This window comes from Pseudoliparis swirei, chromosome 13 (genome assembly GCF_029220125.1).
Source record: "Pseudoliparis swirei isolate HS2019 ecotype Mariana Trench chromosome 13, NWPU_hadal_v1, whole genome shotgun sequence".
Lineage (NCBI taxonomy): Eukaryota > Metazoa > Chordata > Actinopteri > Perciformes > Liparidae > Pseudoliparis > Pseudoliparis swirei.
The window spans coordinates 4,015,666-4,031,165 of record NC_079400.1 but is presented as its reverse complement, the minus strand read 5'-3'; the positions used below and the strand labels follow the sequence as shown (position 1 = coordinate 4,031,165).

Genomic DNA, 15,500 nt, shown 5'->3' with positions numbered 1-15,500 from the left:
AAATCGATAAAAAAAGATTGAAAATAAAAATATTACAACGTTAAAAGAGAAGATTTAGATTAAAAAACGGTGTTCAGTTGAGTTTGGATGAAGCTAAATCTGTCTCCTCTCCTCTCCCGTCTCTCCAGAGACGACGCTCCTGTCGTCCCAACCCAAAGCGCTAGATTCAACCCCGACCTCGGACTCGACCCCCGCCGCCGGCGCCCAGGATCCCGAGCTGAGGATGCTGGAGAAGAGGTCAAAGGTCATCGAGGAGCTGCTGCAGACTGAGAAGGACTACATCAAAGACCTGCAGATGTGTGTCGAGGAGATCATCGAGCCGCTGCAGAGGAAGCAGGTAAACGGATGCGGTGGATGTTGAACACGCTGTTGGTCTGGAACACAGGTGTCAAACACAAGGCCCGCGGGCCGAATGCGGCCCAGCACGTTATTTTATGCGGCCCCTGACGGCTTGAAAAACGCATGATCACCTTTTATATCCCGTGCTTTTATTTTGAAGGTTACAAACTAAATGGATGTGTGTTATAATGTTAGAGAAATGTTCTTGTGTACAATATTTCTTCTCTCGAATAAACAATAATCAAATGCAAAGAGAGTTATTTCACAGTATGTTCAGGAGTAGTTTATACACCGCTTCAGTTACACCGGCCCTTTAAGAGGCGGCCATGATGCTGATGTGGCCCACGGTGAAAATGAGTTTGACACCGCTGCTGTAGAAGATTGATTTGTTTTAATAAGGGCTAACACACTACAGGGGATGGTGTCACTTTCACTACAGGACAGAAGACAGATGTTTACCTTCGCATTGAAAATGCGGAAGGTTATGTTTTGATCGCCATGTATTTATTTATTTGTATGCGTGTTACTCGCATAACTCAAAAAGTATTAAACCGAATCGCATGCAATTTGGTGGGATGATTGGTTATTATCCGGGGACCATTTGATTACATTTTGGGATCGATCGGGTCAAAGGTCAAGGTCATGAAAAGGTCAAAATCTTCTTTTTACCATAGCATGGTCAATTTTTATCCAATTGGCATGCAACTAATGCCAAAATGTTCATAATTCAATGCCCAATCTTGTGATATGCGAAGGTATGCGCTCTTCCGAGTGCCCATTCTAGTTATATTTAGGTTGATATGAGGTGCATGTGAAATATTATTCAGCTCCAAGAGAAACAGTTTGAGTTTAAACAGTTTAAAGTAACATACGCTTTGACCATATTTGGGATGTTTACATGGAGCATACTGGAGGAACCTGGTTATTTGCCTCTCTGTATACATAGATATACATTCCTCTGACTGGCGTCTGAATCTACCGTACCGCCTTCATCTAATCTTTAAGAAAGACGAGAACGACATCAAAATGTCTCGTCTACGTTACAACGGTCAGTCTTTCACTTTTAAGTAAAGCACGTCATCATGACGTCATTTTCTTTTTTTGTCGTGAACATGGCAGTGTTCGGAAACCGAAACCTGTTTCAGGTGTTTGTTGACAGACCCGTGGTCTCTATCCGAGTACTCCAGCTCGTCAGAACAGGTTTCTCAATTATAACTTTGAAAAACAAAAGGATAACCAGGATGCTGCTCAAAGGAACTTTTGTCACACTTTTTAAACTTTCTATCTGCATTTCCTAAAAGGTAAAGAATGTGGACTTCGATGGTCTCTTTGGCAACATCGGCTCAGTGATCGACTTGTCGACCCGCCTGTTTGAAACTCTGCAGGACGCGGACTCGATCGGTGAGAAGACCGTTTTTGTGCTTGTCTTGTGATTTACGTCTTATCCTTTCTCCTCATGCTGTTCTTTGTACTTTATTCACATCATAAACTGTCACCTGATCACATTTTATTGCTTGACGAAGACTTTGAGAGCATTTTGTTTAATCATTAGAGGAAGTTGAAAAAAATACATCTGAGAGATGTTTCTTAAACCCTCCTGTTACCTTCAAATTTACTAACATCTTTTACCCCTGGGGTCAATTTTACCCCAGCAATTAAAACCTAGAGAACATTATTAGAATTAATATTGTTTCCCAAGTTTAAGTGTCACTTTATGTTTGTTTGTTGACTACCTAAATAGCACTTTAAATAAATAAAAAAGTTGATATTTCTTATATGTTTTACACAGTGAAAAACAGTCTGGGGTCAAATTGTACAGGACAGTGAAAACATATCATCAAAAAAGTCAATTTTTTAAGAGGCGTTAAACATTGAATGGGGTCAAATTGACCCCCAAGGTAATTGGAGGGTCAACTCCTCCTTGAGTTTAAATCTGTCCCCCCAAACTTCTTCACCGTTATCTGTTTTGGTGTAATCTTTCATCCAAATTAAAGATTTGCCTCTCTCACATGACCTTTTAAGTTTCTCTACCCTCTGCTCTCAGGAAATATATTTCTGGACTTCAAAGCGGAGCTGGAAGAGGTGTACAAGGTCTACTGTCAGAACCACGACGACGCCATCGCTCTGCTCGAGAGTTACGAGAAGGACAAAAACATCCAGCAGCACGTGTTGGAGTGTCTGGAGAGGCTGAGGTGAGTCACTGGGAGGAGGGAAATATGTCTCTCACTCGTTTTAGATTTCAGCTTGGCCCTGTGTGTTTCACCTTCAACAATAGTTTGCACTTAGATACCAAAGATGTGCATGTGCGCGTGTGTAGAAGCATGAGAACGTGGCCGCTAATAGAAATATACAGTTTAATTAAAACACAAAGCACAGAAGGCTATTGAGTTCATCCAGTAAGTGGGAAAAAGTAGAGGCAGGAAAATAATAACTTTGGAATGGAGTCTGAAGACATTTGAGGCATTCAGATTTCCTATTTTCAAGGGGGGGGGGGCAATTAAATATCTCTTTTTCTGCCTGTTTTGTGATATTTCTATACTGAAATAATATCGGCATTATAATTATTATAGCTATGATGATTTTTTTAGTTGCCTATTTTTTGGTGCCCCCTCAGGACTCGGTGGCCTACGCTCAGCGCGTAATGGGAGCGGCGGCACTGCTTGAAATTCATTTATGATGGGGTTTTTTCCGCAGACTTTGAACTATGATTCATGGGCAGCTGCAGTACGTCTTTAAAAATGAAAAGTGCATTTTCAGCCTGAAACATGCTTCCTGTCCTCCGGTCCTGTGCAACATGAACCCTGTTCGATGAAGCAGCTTAACTCCGTAAAGTGGAGCGGTGAAAAAAAATGTGCCCCGTCCGGTTTCACCTGTCTGGTTTCACCATCAGTGACGCATATCTTTTTTTAGTTTACACCGTTGTAAATTTACGTCAGCAATCTGAGTTTGAAGATAAACACAGGTTTTGTTAGACCAGAGGCCGTAAAAAAAAAAAAAAGGTGCCGGTTCCAATCTTATTAAACAAAAGGAACAGGAACGTGTTCAGCTGTGTGTGTGCCCTTTGTTTACATCAAGTTGTAGTTCTCTTCTTTTGAAATACAGTTTTCTTGTCTTTTCGTCGGTTAACCGTGCTGCTGCTCGCCTTGTCAGACAAAGAATAGTCTTTTGTAAAGTGTGTGTGTGCGTATGTCGCCGCCCATTGAGCTCTAAAAAGGTCACGTGTTCAGCCACCTACTAGAAACTGGGCTCCTGTCCAGCCGTAAGAGAAAATTCACAAAGCAAAACCATAACAACCCTGGGTGCAGCTGGCTTGACTTTTTTTTATTGCCCCGGCAAAGGTCAAGTCGATTTTGTGGATTTAGTCTCTGCATAAGCGACCGCTCTTTTACCTGCTGCAGAATGTGACACTTGAAAATGATCATGAGGTCATAGGTTTATTTATTCTGTTTTTGTTATCTTTCTATCTCTTTCCAATCTTCCCTTCAACAGGGCCATTTATCGCGAGTGGTAAGTCTCCATCCAGAGTGTTGTTATGATTTCCAGCATGAGATTCGCATGCCTATTGCTCATTAACCCCCCTGGAAATGACCTCTCTTTGTGTGTGTGTGTGTGTGAACTCATTTTCTATTGTTTGTGTTTGCATGTGCACGTGAATTCTACATACTGTTGTGGTGAAGATAAATAAGCACCCTCTCCTGTGGATATGCAAAGTAATTGTTGATTCTGGGAAACATCTAATGCCATCTTCTGGATTAAAACGCCAACAGCAATGCATAGTCACTGATCTTTTCTTAATATTTTGAGAATGTTCTAACATTAAGGTCTGAACAGTCTCTTTATGAAGAATAGAGACAATCGGGTCAACAAAAATCCATCTAACACCATAAATAATGTGTGTTTTGACATATTTTACGGTCAGGAAGTGGAAATGGGTTCATCTTAAATTGGTTAACAAGATGCCATAAATCAAACTCCAATGTATTATCCGTATTCTGTCAACAGCAAGAAATGATCTTTTGATAATGAGAAGAGATTTCTATTTTTAGAAGTCAGTGATCACATTATGCAATTGAATTGGTGACTAAATGAATTTGTCCACTAGATCGCATTAACGCTAAGCAAATACATATTTATTTTCACGGTGCCTTCCCTGTTCTCTCATGTCTCCCAGAAACTGTACATCATCAGAATATATGAATATGCGATGATGGTTACATGTGTGACATGAGCACGGGAACATAAATGAAAAGCTGTGACTGTGATGGCTGCCGCCTGTACGACTGAGGGTCTCTCACTCTTCACGTGTGCTCATGTTTCCCTCCAACCAACCGCCATCCGCCGTCTTTGTCACTTCTCCAGGGGGAAAACGAATTACATCAACCTCGGCTCTTTCTTAATCAAGCCGGTGCAGCGGGTGATGCGATACCCGCTGCTGCTGACGGAGCTGCTGGGGGCCACACCGGAGAGCCACCCCGACCGGCTCCAGCTCACTCAAGCTCTGCTGGCCATCAAAGAGATCAACGTAAACATCAACGAGTACAAGCGCAGGAAGGACCTTGGTAAATAAATTTTTAGAAAAAAATCCCTTCATTTGTTTTCTGTACTGTAAAGTATTCATCCAGGACATAGTCTGAAGCGTCCTCTCTCTGCTGCCCCCAGTGGTGAAGTACAGGAAAGTCGACGAGGACACGTTCATCGACAAGATCTCCAAGCTGAGCATGCACTCCATTATCAAGAAATCCAACCGTGTCAGCAGCCACCTGAAACAACTCACAGGAATATCACCGCAGGTACGCCTCGCCGCTCGGGACGCTCACCCCGAGCGGCGTTGTGAATGTTGTGCACGTCAACGTTCTGATCCCCGTCGGCCTTCGTCTTCGCTCGTGTCCACAGATTAAAGATGAAGCGTTCGATGAGGCGGAGAAGAGGTTCCGGCTGCAGGAGAGACTCATCAAGTCCTTTATCAGGGACATCTCCCTGTACCTGCAACATATACGGGTAGGAGCTTTTTACATATGGGTCACGTGTCCAGTGTCTGTAAAAAAAACACACACACATTTAATCATTCTTAATTCATACTGATTTGACCCAGTATTATTTTGTGATTATAAGATTTAAGAATAGTACAAAAAATTGCCATACAGAGAAATGTTAAAAAAACCACTTCATTTATCATTATCAGCGCATTCAAAACATATATCTCTATATATATATATGTGTGTAATATATATGTAACACGGTTCCCTCCTCAGTCTGTCTTAAAGTGTCGTCTTCCTGCACCAAAAAAACGCATCACCATCACTTGTTTGACTTTTTTTCATAGCACTCTTCATTTCTAATGTGATATTTCAGTTTTTCTTTTTTAATACATTTGCAAAAATTTCTACATTTCTCTTTTTTTCTGTCAAGATGGGGTGCTGAGGGTCCATTTAAGAGAAATAAAATGAACTTTTTTGATTTTAGCAAATAGCTGCAATGAAACCAAGAGTGAAACATTTAAAGGGCTCTGAATACTTTCCATATATATGAATACTTTGTCTTGGACTACTTGTATCTTTTAACAACATGGACGTCTCTCTAGGAATCGGCATCTGTGAAGGTCTTGGCAGCCATCAGCTTCTGTGACATCTACACGGAGCGAAGTGTCCTCGACCCCGAGCGCTTCCAGAGAGCTCACCGCTGCATCAGCGACGAACAGTTCACGCAGTTTGTACGTCTTCTTCCTCCCCTCAGCCCCACTTAGCAGCGGTGAGAAGTGCATTGGGAACGCCCCTCTCTGATCGCATCTCGTTATCCGTCAACCCCCTTTCCCCCCCGTTCCCTGAGCAGAAGGAGCGCACGGAGGCCTTGGTCATCAACCCGCTCACCCAGCTGCTCCTCATGTTCGCCGGGCCGCACAAACTCATCCAGAAGCGCTTCGACAAGCTGCTGGACTACGACAGCTGCAAGGAGCGCGCCGACCGGCTCAAGGACCGCCGCGTGCAGGACGAGCTGCAGGCGGCGCGCAACAACTACGAGGCGCTCAACGCCCAGCTCCTGGACGAGCTGCCCAAGTTCCACGGGGCGGCACAGGGGCTGTTTACCGGCTGCGTGACGGCGTTCGCTCAAGCCCAGAAGAACTTCATGAAAAGCACACTGGGGGAGCTGAGGCCCCTCCTGCAGGCTGTGAGGGACTTTGTTCATGAACACGTGGAACTGACTAGAAAAATCATTGTTTTTATAACTGATCTTTACCGTTTTGTCTCCAGTTTTCGAACCAAGCGGGCACCGAGGGCAACCTGATCTCCAAGTTCCAAGAAGAGTACGGTCGAGTTCTCCAACTTCTGCAGAGCTTTAGCTTCTGCCCGGAGAACCTTCCTCCGGCCGCCTCCACGAAAAAGGCCTCCGAGAAGAAGACTCTCGAGAAGCATATCTCTAAAAAGCTGCTGGCACCTGTGAGTGGAATATGAATAATGAATGAATTTCATGAAATAATGCTCGAGGGGATCCTGATCTAACCGTTAGTCTGGTCCTTTCAGCCCAACCACATCATGCAGACGGATGAGCACCGTGCAGGACTTCTGGTCCGCTATGGTCCCGATAAGCTTTTCCAGGCGGAGAGAAACTTCAACGCAGCACAGGATCTGGACATCTCTGTGCTGGAGGGAGACCTTGTCGGTGTAATCAAGCAGCAGGACCCCATGGGTAGCAACAACCGCTGGCTCATTGATAGTGGCGGTAGGTCAAGCTCTGATTTGAAATGTATTTTTTTTTTTAACCAATCAGCCACATATATTGATACGTGACAAATCATTCAAATCAATTTCCGTGTCTTTCCTTGTTTCTTTTGGTTTGGCAGGCGGCAAGGGTTTCGTGTACAGCTCCTTCCTCAAACCCTACAACCCGCGCAGGAGCCAATCGGACATCTCCATCGAGAGCCAATCGTCCACTGAGTCCGGCTACGGCGGCTCCTCGCCCGTCTTCTCCCGCCAGAACAGCAACAGCACGCTGACCTTTAACCAGGACACGGCCACCGTCAGCTTCTCCACATCGCAGCCCCAAACTCTTTCATCTCTGCACCCTTCGCTGGACTCTGCCTCGTTTCGCCGGAGTCACCACAGAGATGGACCCCACCACGAAGTCGCCAGTCAGAGCAACTCCATAAACTCCTCCCCCAGAAATCCCTCAAACCGCAAGGAATACTCCGAGCCGTCGTACCGCCAGACGGGCAATCACAGAGACGCCTACGATGCGAGTTCTGCCAGTCTGAGGAGTCCCAAGGACGCGGCGGACCTCTCGGAGACGGACTCTTACTCTTCACCCAGAGGCAATCGCTCGCAGCGCTACGGACACACAGACAAAACCTACAGTTCATACCAGTGGAAGAATGGAGATGATTGTGGCCAGAAGAAAACGTCTCACTCCAGAGAGGAGTTCACCGAGCCGGAGCCGGAGGATGAGAGTGAATTAGATACCCATCAGGTGAGATTTAGTGCGACCGCAATGATTCACAATATCAAAGCAAGGTGTGACAATTTATTGAAGGGATTATAGCAACTATTACGTCATCCCTTTTTATCTGAGTGATTCTGATGAGGGAGTATCCCATGTGTAGAAAAGGGAACACTCCTGGTAAACATTAGTGCCGTGTGCACTGCTGTCGGTCATGCTGACACTGCTGTTAAAAATGTAAAAAAAGGATAAATCGCAAACTGACGACGACACCGTTTTCCATTTGTTTTTAGATTTACTACGCGCTCTACTCCTTCGACGCCCGCTGCGCCAACGAACTGAGCATCTCGGCCAATCAGCGGCTGCGGATCGTGGAGTTCAAGGACATGAACGGCAACGGCGAATGGTGGCTGGGGGAGGCGGAAGGCCGACGAGGCTACGTGCCTTCCAACTACATCCGCAAATCCGAATACACATGAAGTGTTGTCCCGAGACTGGACTCGGACTTGAGGAAGTCTCACTCTGAAGAGCAGACGGATCAAAGAGACCGACGAGCACCTGTGACTTCTGTTTGATCGGTCGTCATGTAGTTTGACAGTGAGAAGGACTGACTATTGCTGCTGCTGACTCTGCTCCTCAAAGTTAGCATTATATGCCTATATTTATAGTCTTTTTTTCATATTTTTACTTTCTGGAAACCTACTCCCTCTTGTTTCCAGTGTATTGCCCCTCGATTATTTGCCGTATCCTGTGGTGCTGAAGACAGAGAGATGTACGTGGAAGAGAGCATCCTTAAAGGTTCACACAGAACACTGTGTTCATGACTTTTTGTTCTGCATGTACGCCACGAGAAGGATAAATGAATATGAGATCAATCTACACCATACAGTTCAACAATCAAAGTTTGAGGCACTTATGACGACTATCCAGTGGTTGCAAGTTTTGAAGTTTCCCTGCAGCCAAGAATCTGGAGCGTTGTATGAAATGAATAAGGACGTTATGAATTGAGGGCAAAGTTGATGAATGGTTTACTAGCACTCCACTTGTCAATAACATGAACACACTTTCTTACTGAGCTGACCCAGTTTACCTGTCAGAGGGTAATGAAAAGGGAGAGAGATCGTGGTCAGATCTGACCTCTGACCTCTCCACCTTCTCCCCATGTACATTATATATAGTGCTGTTCATTGAGAGTATGCTCTTGCACCCACTGTAAAGTGATCACTGAATAATAAAAACAGCTCGGCTGTAAAATGTTGAATGTTTTTGTTTGTTTTTCCTCTGTTGGGCAAGATCTGTGTCATTCCTGAGTTCAGTTTTAGGTTTTGTGAACAAAACGATGTGAGCTGCCGTCAGTCGACACAGATGGACGTTTCCTTCTTTCATATTGAAGAAATGAAAACTTAATTTTTTACAAAATCAAACCTAATGACTACTATTTACTGAAGATACGAGGGAGTCCAGTCTTTTGTCACTTTGCATTCTTCTCATGTTCTTTACTGCGTTTACTTGTGATGACCTCAACAGAAAAAGGTCAAGGCAGAAATCCACATTGCATAACGTGCAACTCTTGTCAAATCAATGCGGCGTCCTAATGATTAACGGGTGGGTGGAGTGTTCCGGGGTTCTTCGTGTTTTTCGCGAGGGATTATTTAGGACCGTCGGCGCAGAAAGCATCCCATAGACGTCCGCTGGTCCCGCCATGGCCCGGTTCCACATCCACGCCGTCTGCTTCGTCGCGTTACTCTTTCAAACGTGCGCCCTCAGTGCGCTCGCATGGGACTGGCCTGTAAGTATGCATATCGCCGAGGAGGAATTCAGTTTGTCTGGAACACGGCATCTCCGTTTGAATTCATATTTTGGAAGAGATGCAAAACTTGTCAACTTGATAAAATATGCATATATTGTGTTTCAGGGTTTCACAGAAACGGATGACACTGGTGGTAATAACACTTTGAATTTGACTTGGCAGTGATCTAAAACTTGACTCTTTCATGAGTGGAATGCCTGAATGCCTCTCTTTCCCTCACAGACTTTGAGTATTATTACGATTACACCACCGACAGCCCAGCAGAAGACTACGATTCGACTTTTAACGACTGGTTGTATGAACTCATGGATATCGCAGGTAAATTGCATTTGCTTTGATTGCCTGTCTACGCTGAACACGCGCTCTGGTTACCTTCGCATTGAAAATGCGGAAGGTAATGTTTTGATCGCCGTGTATTTATATATTTATTTATTTGTATGTGTGTTACTCGCATAACTCAAAAAGTATTAAACCGAATCGCATGAAATCTGGTGGGATGATTGGTTATTATCCGGGGACCATTTGATTAGATTTTGGGATCGATCGGGTCAAAGGTCAAGGTCAAGGTCATGAAAAGATCAAAATCTTCTTTTTACCATAGCGCGGTCAATTTCTATCCAATTGGCATGCAACTAATGCCAAAATGTTCATAATTCAATGCCCAATCTTGTGATATGCGAAGGTATGCGCTGTACCGAGTGCCCGTTCTAGTTTAACTTGGATCTCCCCCTCGCCTCACACTGCAGAGATAATCAACGGCGCTCTACTCGTTGTGGTAACTGGTGCGACTGCATGTCAGGTCTCTCCTTTAGCTCGATGATGTGTTTGTGTCTTCATCTAGATCACTGTGATCCAAACCCGTGTCTGAACAGTGGCAGCTGTGGCCACACTGCCAATGGGAGCTTCAGATGCGTCTGCCCTGAGCCGTACACGGGAAAGAAGTGTCAGACAGGTATGACCGAGATCAGTTTTCATTATAATATTCAATGTTTTGCACTGGAAGGCTTTTAAACTCATGAATTCTGAGATTTAAAGTAAAAGCATCGACCATTAAAATGCAATTAGAGCAGAAGAAAGCAAAACAGGAAGCAGGACAAAAAGCTTAGAGGAAGGAATGCATCATATAAAGTAGGAAATACACAATACAGGCTATTGATACAAAACAATGCAGAGAGTTAGAACACAAAACGCATTTATTTTCAGAAAACAGGTCAAACTAGAAGGCTGACAGACAAAAAGCGATGATGCAGCGATGGCAGGTCTGCGTGTGGGATTCCATGTAAACTACATTAAATGATGTGTTTTTCAGTGAAAGATCTCTGCAAGAGCGTGAACTGTGGCCGGGGCACCTGCGTCGTCACGCCCACGGCTCCATTCTCCGAGTGCAAGTGCAAGCATCCATACAAACCCCCCAACTGCACCAAAGGTCTGTTTTTTTTGGATCGAATTTATTGATGGACTACAGCGCATCGTGTTACGGAGTTCGTCTTCTCGTGATGACGCACTCTCGCATCGACGCCTTTGCACTGGAACATCATGCGTTTCCTCGCCTGTGTCCGCAGCTTCTCTCTGCCGGCCCAATCCCTGTCAGAACGGCGGCTCTTGCCTGAAAGGTCTCAAACGTTTCCAATGTTCTTGTCGTCCTGGATTTAGTGGAAAGCTCTGCGAAGTTGGTGAATACAATACAATTCTCTCTCTGTCCTGAATAGAAGGAAAAACATACACATCTCCCATTTATCAGCTGACTTCAAAAAACATCTGATTATTTTCCCGATAGGACTAAAGGACTGTTACCATGGGGATGGAGAGTCTTACCGTGGCATGGAGAGCGTAACGGTTAAAGAGGTAGAGTGTCTTGACTGGAATTCCAATTTCATCCGGCAGAACGGGGGAGAACCCTTTGTCGATTACGCCGGCTTTGATGGAATTGGACCGCACGATTACTGCCGGTGAGGAGTTGTGTACATATTGCACAATGTGTTGACATACTGTCTGTCCGTAAATGTTCTGTAAATATTGTGAAAAGCTTTCTTAGTAACTCCAGGCACGCTTTCAAAAGGTCAGTATCTGGTTGATTACGGCAAGTCTTTATAAATTATTTACCGAGCAAGTAATAGGCTGTAATATAAATATTTTTTGTAAGTATAACTGTGATGCTATAGAGCTTAAATAATAGTTTTAACATCTCTATATTCAAGGAACCCTGATGGAGATGATCAGCCATGGTGCTTTATTAAAAACAATGGCAAACTGAAGTGGGACTATTGTAAAGTTAGGAAATGTACTGCAGGTAAAACACACACACACACACACACACACACACACACACACACACACACACACACACACACACAAACAAACACAATCACACAAAAACAAACATAATCACACAAACAAACACAATCACACACACACAAACACAATCACACACACATAAAATAAATATATATACATATACACAAATAAACATAATCATATAAATACACACACACACACACACAATATAATCACACACACACACACACAATCACACACACATAAATATATAAAAAACAATCACACACACATATAAATACATAAATACACATATATACAATAAATAAATATAATTACACACATACATATAAAATAAATAAATATAATTACACATAAATATAAATAAATCACATATATACAAATAAACACAATAAATATAAATATAATTCACATACACATATAAATATAAATACAATCACACATACATACATAATATAATTACAATATATATACATATAAATACACAATAATAAATATACACAAATAATAATATAATCACATATAATTACATATATATAAATATAAATATAAATATACACATATAAATATAATTACATATATATACATATAAACATATAATACACACAAACAAACACAATCACACACACACAAACACAATCACACACACACACACACACACAATCACACACACAAACAAACAAACACAATCACACACACACACACACACAAACACACACAAACAAACAAACACAATCACACACACAAACACACACACACACACAAACACACACAAACAAACACAATCTCACATACTGTAAATATTGTGTTGTTTTTTATTTGTAAATAGTGTGTACTTGTTGCCCTTGCACATTCCTGCTGAGCATTGCCACTTTCATTTCACTGCACACCCTGTGTGTGTATGTGACAAATAAAACATCTTGAATCTTGAATCTTGAATCTTGAATACACACACACACAAACCAACACAATCACACACACACACACACACACACACAGAAAGGTCCTGGCCTCCACATCCTCAGATTGGATTCTCGTCCTCCCAGCTCCAGCCACCCCGCCCATCATTGGTGAAACCGATCCGACTCCGGCGCCGGCGCCGGCCCAGTTCTCCCAGTGCGGGAGGCCGCAGCCCAGCCGCATGTCCAGGATCTTCGGAGGGAAGAAGTCTCTCCCCGGGGCTCATCCTTGGCAGGCTTCCCTGCAGACCAGAACCAAAGGCTCCTCGGGGCCCTTCCGCCACATCTGTGGAGGCATCCTCCTCCAGTCCTGCTGGGTTCTGACCGCTGCTCACTGCATGTGAGCTCCAGCCTTGATGTGGTGCACAGAAGCAGTTTCACATGTGAATGTGTTCACACGCTTGACCTTTCGGTGTGTGCCCAGTGGAAGCGGAGTGGAAATGCAGGTGGTGCTGGGAGGAGTGGACATCGAGAAGGAGGAAATATTCGATCAGGTCATTCCTGTGGCGAAGGCCATCGTGCATGAGAACTACAAGCAGACCCCCGCCGCTCTTCAGAACGACGTCGGTGAGCTGCACATATAGTTGCATCGACACCTGTAATTAATGAATGTAGCTGTGTGAAGTGAAATGTACAGGTGTAGTAACGCGCCGCGCTTTGCTTCGGGCTCCTCCTGGGCAGCCTTGCTCCAGCTGAAGGTCCTGGACCGTCCGCACTGCGCCAAGGAGACCCGCTTCGTGAAGTCCGCCTGCCTGCCGAGCCAGGCCTTCAGCAGCGGGACGGAGTGTGTGGTGTCGGGGTGGGGAGTGACTGAAACACGTAAGGATCGGACCGAACCGTCACGGCATATTGATCAGCTGGAGGTCATCTGGTCAGCTTTGGAAAATTGGTTGTTGGTATAAAATTACTTGAAGTATATTTGATTTTGAGAAGAATGAAAAAACATGAAGCAAGAGAAAGAGTCACAGATGGAGAGTTGAGTAACGCGCGGCTCAAGGGGAAGGAGAAATGTCCAAAAAGATACAAAGAGAGGAATAATAACAAGAAGGATGGACAGAAATCAGGAGAAAAACAAGGACGATATGGTTTCATTGCATGATAATGTGCTTCTCTGCTATTTTCCTCAAGATGTTACGCTGAAAGTGTGCTTTTCACATCTATACATAATATCAGTGCCCTTCTGAATGACCAGCTGAAGTGATTCGGGATGCTTTGGACTTTCCTCATTGTCCCTGCTGGTGATTGTTTTTCTTCTGGTTTCTGTTTTCTTTACATCTGGTGATCCTATTATATTTTTATATTATTATTTATTATATATTATATTTACATTTATATGATCCTATCTACCCCCCACGTCCCAGCCCCACCCGCCCCAGCCCCACCCCCAAGCAAAACAGGGTCACCTATATCTGCTTGTTCATTTTAGGTTTCAAGTTCTATATTATTCATACGTTATTCATGAAGTTTTCCTTCAGTAAAGAACCACTATTATTTAATGATTTAGTTTTGATCACAAAAGTGAATAACGTGATTATAAAAGGAAAACGTTCATCCAGACCCGGTAGTATTTGTCCACATTCATGATGTTCAAAATGAAGCACTTCACAAATACAACTGCTGCAAACAACAAGCAGAAATGCATTTGAACGTCTACAGTCTGTTTGATGCGACTCTCCGTCTTCTCTCAGAGAAGTTCGGGACGGACCGTCTGCTGGATGCTCGGGTCCTCCTGATCTCGCAGGAGAAATGTAGAGCTCCCCACGTCTACGGAGGCGATCTGGACGACACCATGCTCTGTGCAGGCAACTTGAGAGGAGGCGTCGACTCCTGCCAGGTGTGTGAGATGCCATTCCTCATGTATCTCTATGATACATTCTTGTAACTGTATTCCCGAGGTAACGCCTCCTCTCCGTCCCTGCAGGGGGACTCCGGGGGCCCTCTGGTGTGTGAGCGTAACGGGACCCACTATGTCGTCGGTGTTGTGAGTTGGGGCGACGGCTGCGGCAAGAAGTACAAGCCCGGAGTTTACGCCAACGTCGGCAGATTTGTTGCCTGGATCGCTCGTCATTTAGCTTCATAATGCGTCCATAATGTGCATGAGCGTTTCTGACATGCTGCCACTGACTCTGTCGTCGTTCTGTTGTGTCAATAACACACTTTCCCTAAAGTAGAAATGAGATCTCTGACTCAGACAAACTTTGGGACATGTTACCTCACAAGTTTTCATGTTTTAACTTGTGTGCTTTTCTCCACATAATCTCACAAGTACAATGGAAAATCTTTACCGAGGAAAAAATATTAAACGTGTGTTCAAAAACAAACGAATGACTCTTTGATAATGAGGAATGTGTATAAAGTTGTTGTCTTTTTCTTTTTTTACCAATAAGCAACATAAAGCCTCCGGTTATCCTCTTGATTCTTGCACAAATAGTTCCACAGTCTGTCTTGATTCCGGTAAACTAGAAAGTTGTTATTTAATATTCACTCCAGCTCAGTTTCAGGAAGCTCAAAATAAACAAAGCAAAGTCCTCTAAACAACCTGGAGTCTACGCCAACGCCCACGCGTTTACCAGAGAGAGATCGACTGAACGACAGCGGTTCAGGAATAACTGTGTGGTTTACCCTTGAATATATTCTTTATTTTTGGAGGAAATAACAGACAAAAT

General features: G+C 43.8%; 2 protein-coding genes across 3 annotated transcripts in view; both read left to right on the top strand.

Annotated features, from left to right (window-relative positions):
* dnmbp (dynamin binding protein) overlaps positions 1 to 9,031 on the top strand; it is a 50,303-nt gene extending 41,272 nt beyond the window's left edge. The window contains exons 5-17 of one of the 2 annotated variants that reach the window (XM_056429126.1): positions 129 to 337; positions 1,641 to 1,740; positions 2,384 to 2,531; positions 3,829 to 3,846; positions 4,699 to 4,898; positions 4,999 to 5,129; positions 5,233 to 5,337; positions 5,921 to 6,049; positions 6,169 to 6,504; positions 6,588 to 6,773; positions 6,858 to 7,056; positions 7,178 to 7,800; positions 8,064 to 9,031. In XM_056429126.1, coding sequence (XP_056285101.1) covers positions 129 to 337; positions 1,641 to 1,740; positions 2,384 to 2,531; positions 3,829 to 3,846; positions 4,699 to 4,898; positions 4,999 to 5,129; positions 5,233 to 5,337; positions 5,921 to 6,049; positions 6,169 to 6,504; positions 6,588 to 6,773; positions 6,858 to 7,056; positions 7,178 to 7,800; positions 8,064 to 8,249 — 2,570 coding nt within the window. In that variant the 3' untranslated portion in view covers positions 8,250 to 9,031. The remainder of the gene's footprint in view (positions 1 to 128; positions 338 to 1,640; positions 1,741 to 2,383; positions 2,532 to 3,828; positions 3,847 to 4,698; positions 4,899 to 4,998; positions 5,130 to 5,232; positions 5,338 to 5,920; positions 6,050 to 6,168; positions 6,505 to 6,587; positions 6,774 to 6,857; positions 7,057 to 7,177; positions 7,801 to 8,063) is intronic. The other variant, XM_056429127.1, reaches the window with a different exon arrangement.
* Positions 9,032 to 9,416: 385 nt separating this feature from the next.
* Positions 9,417 to 15,155, top strand: habp2 (hyaluronan binding protein 2). Its single transcript, XM_056429128.1, has 13 exons — positions 9,417 to 9,559; positions 9,686 to 9,713; positions 9,803 to 9,898; positions 10,422 to 10,532; positions 10,890 to 11,006; positions 11,143 to 11,253; positions 11,358 to 11,529; positions 11,779 to 11,870; positions 12,922 to 13,174; positions 13,259 to 13,401; positions 13,516 to 13,653; positions 14,523 to 14,668; positions 14,756 to 15,155. Exons 1-13 carry the CDS (start codon positions 9,473 to 9,475, stop codon positions 14,912 to 14,914), a joined length of 1,653 nt encoding a protein of 550 aa, XP_056285103.1. The 5' UTR covers positions 9,417 to 9,472; the 3' UTR covers positions 14,915 to 15,155.
* Positions 15,156 to 15,500: the final 345 nt, after the last annotated feature.

Coding starts and splice junctions, on each gene's coding strand:
- habp2 (XM_056429128.1), top strand. CDS start 9,473: ATGGCCCGGTTCCACATCCACGCCGTCTGCTTCGTCGCGTTACTCTTT. Junction 11,007..11,142: donor ACCCCCCAACTGCACCAAAG/GTCTGTTTTTTT, acceptor CTGTGTCCGCAG/CTTCTCTCTGCCGGCCCAAT. Junction 13,654..14,522: donor GTGGGGAGTGACTGAAACAC/GTAAGGATCGGA, acceptor GTCTTCTCTCAG/AGAAGTTCGGGACGGACCGT.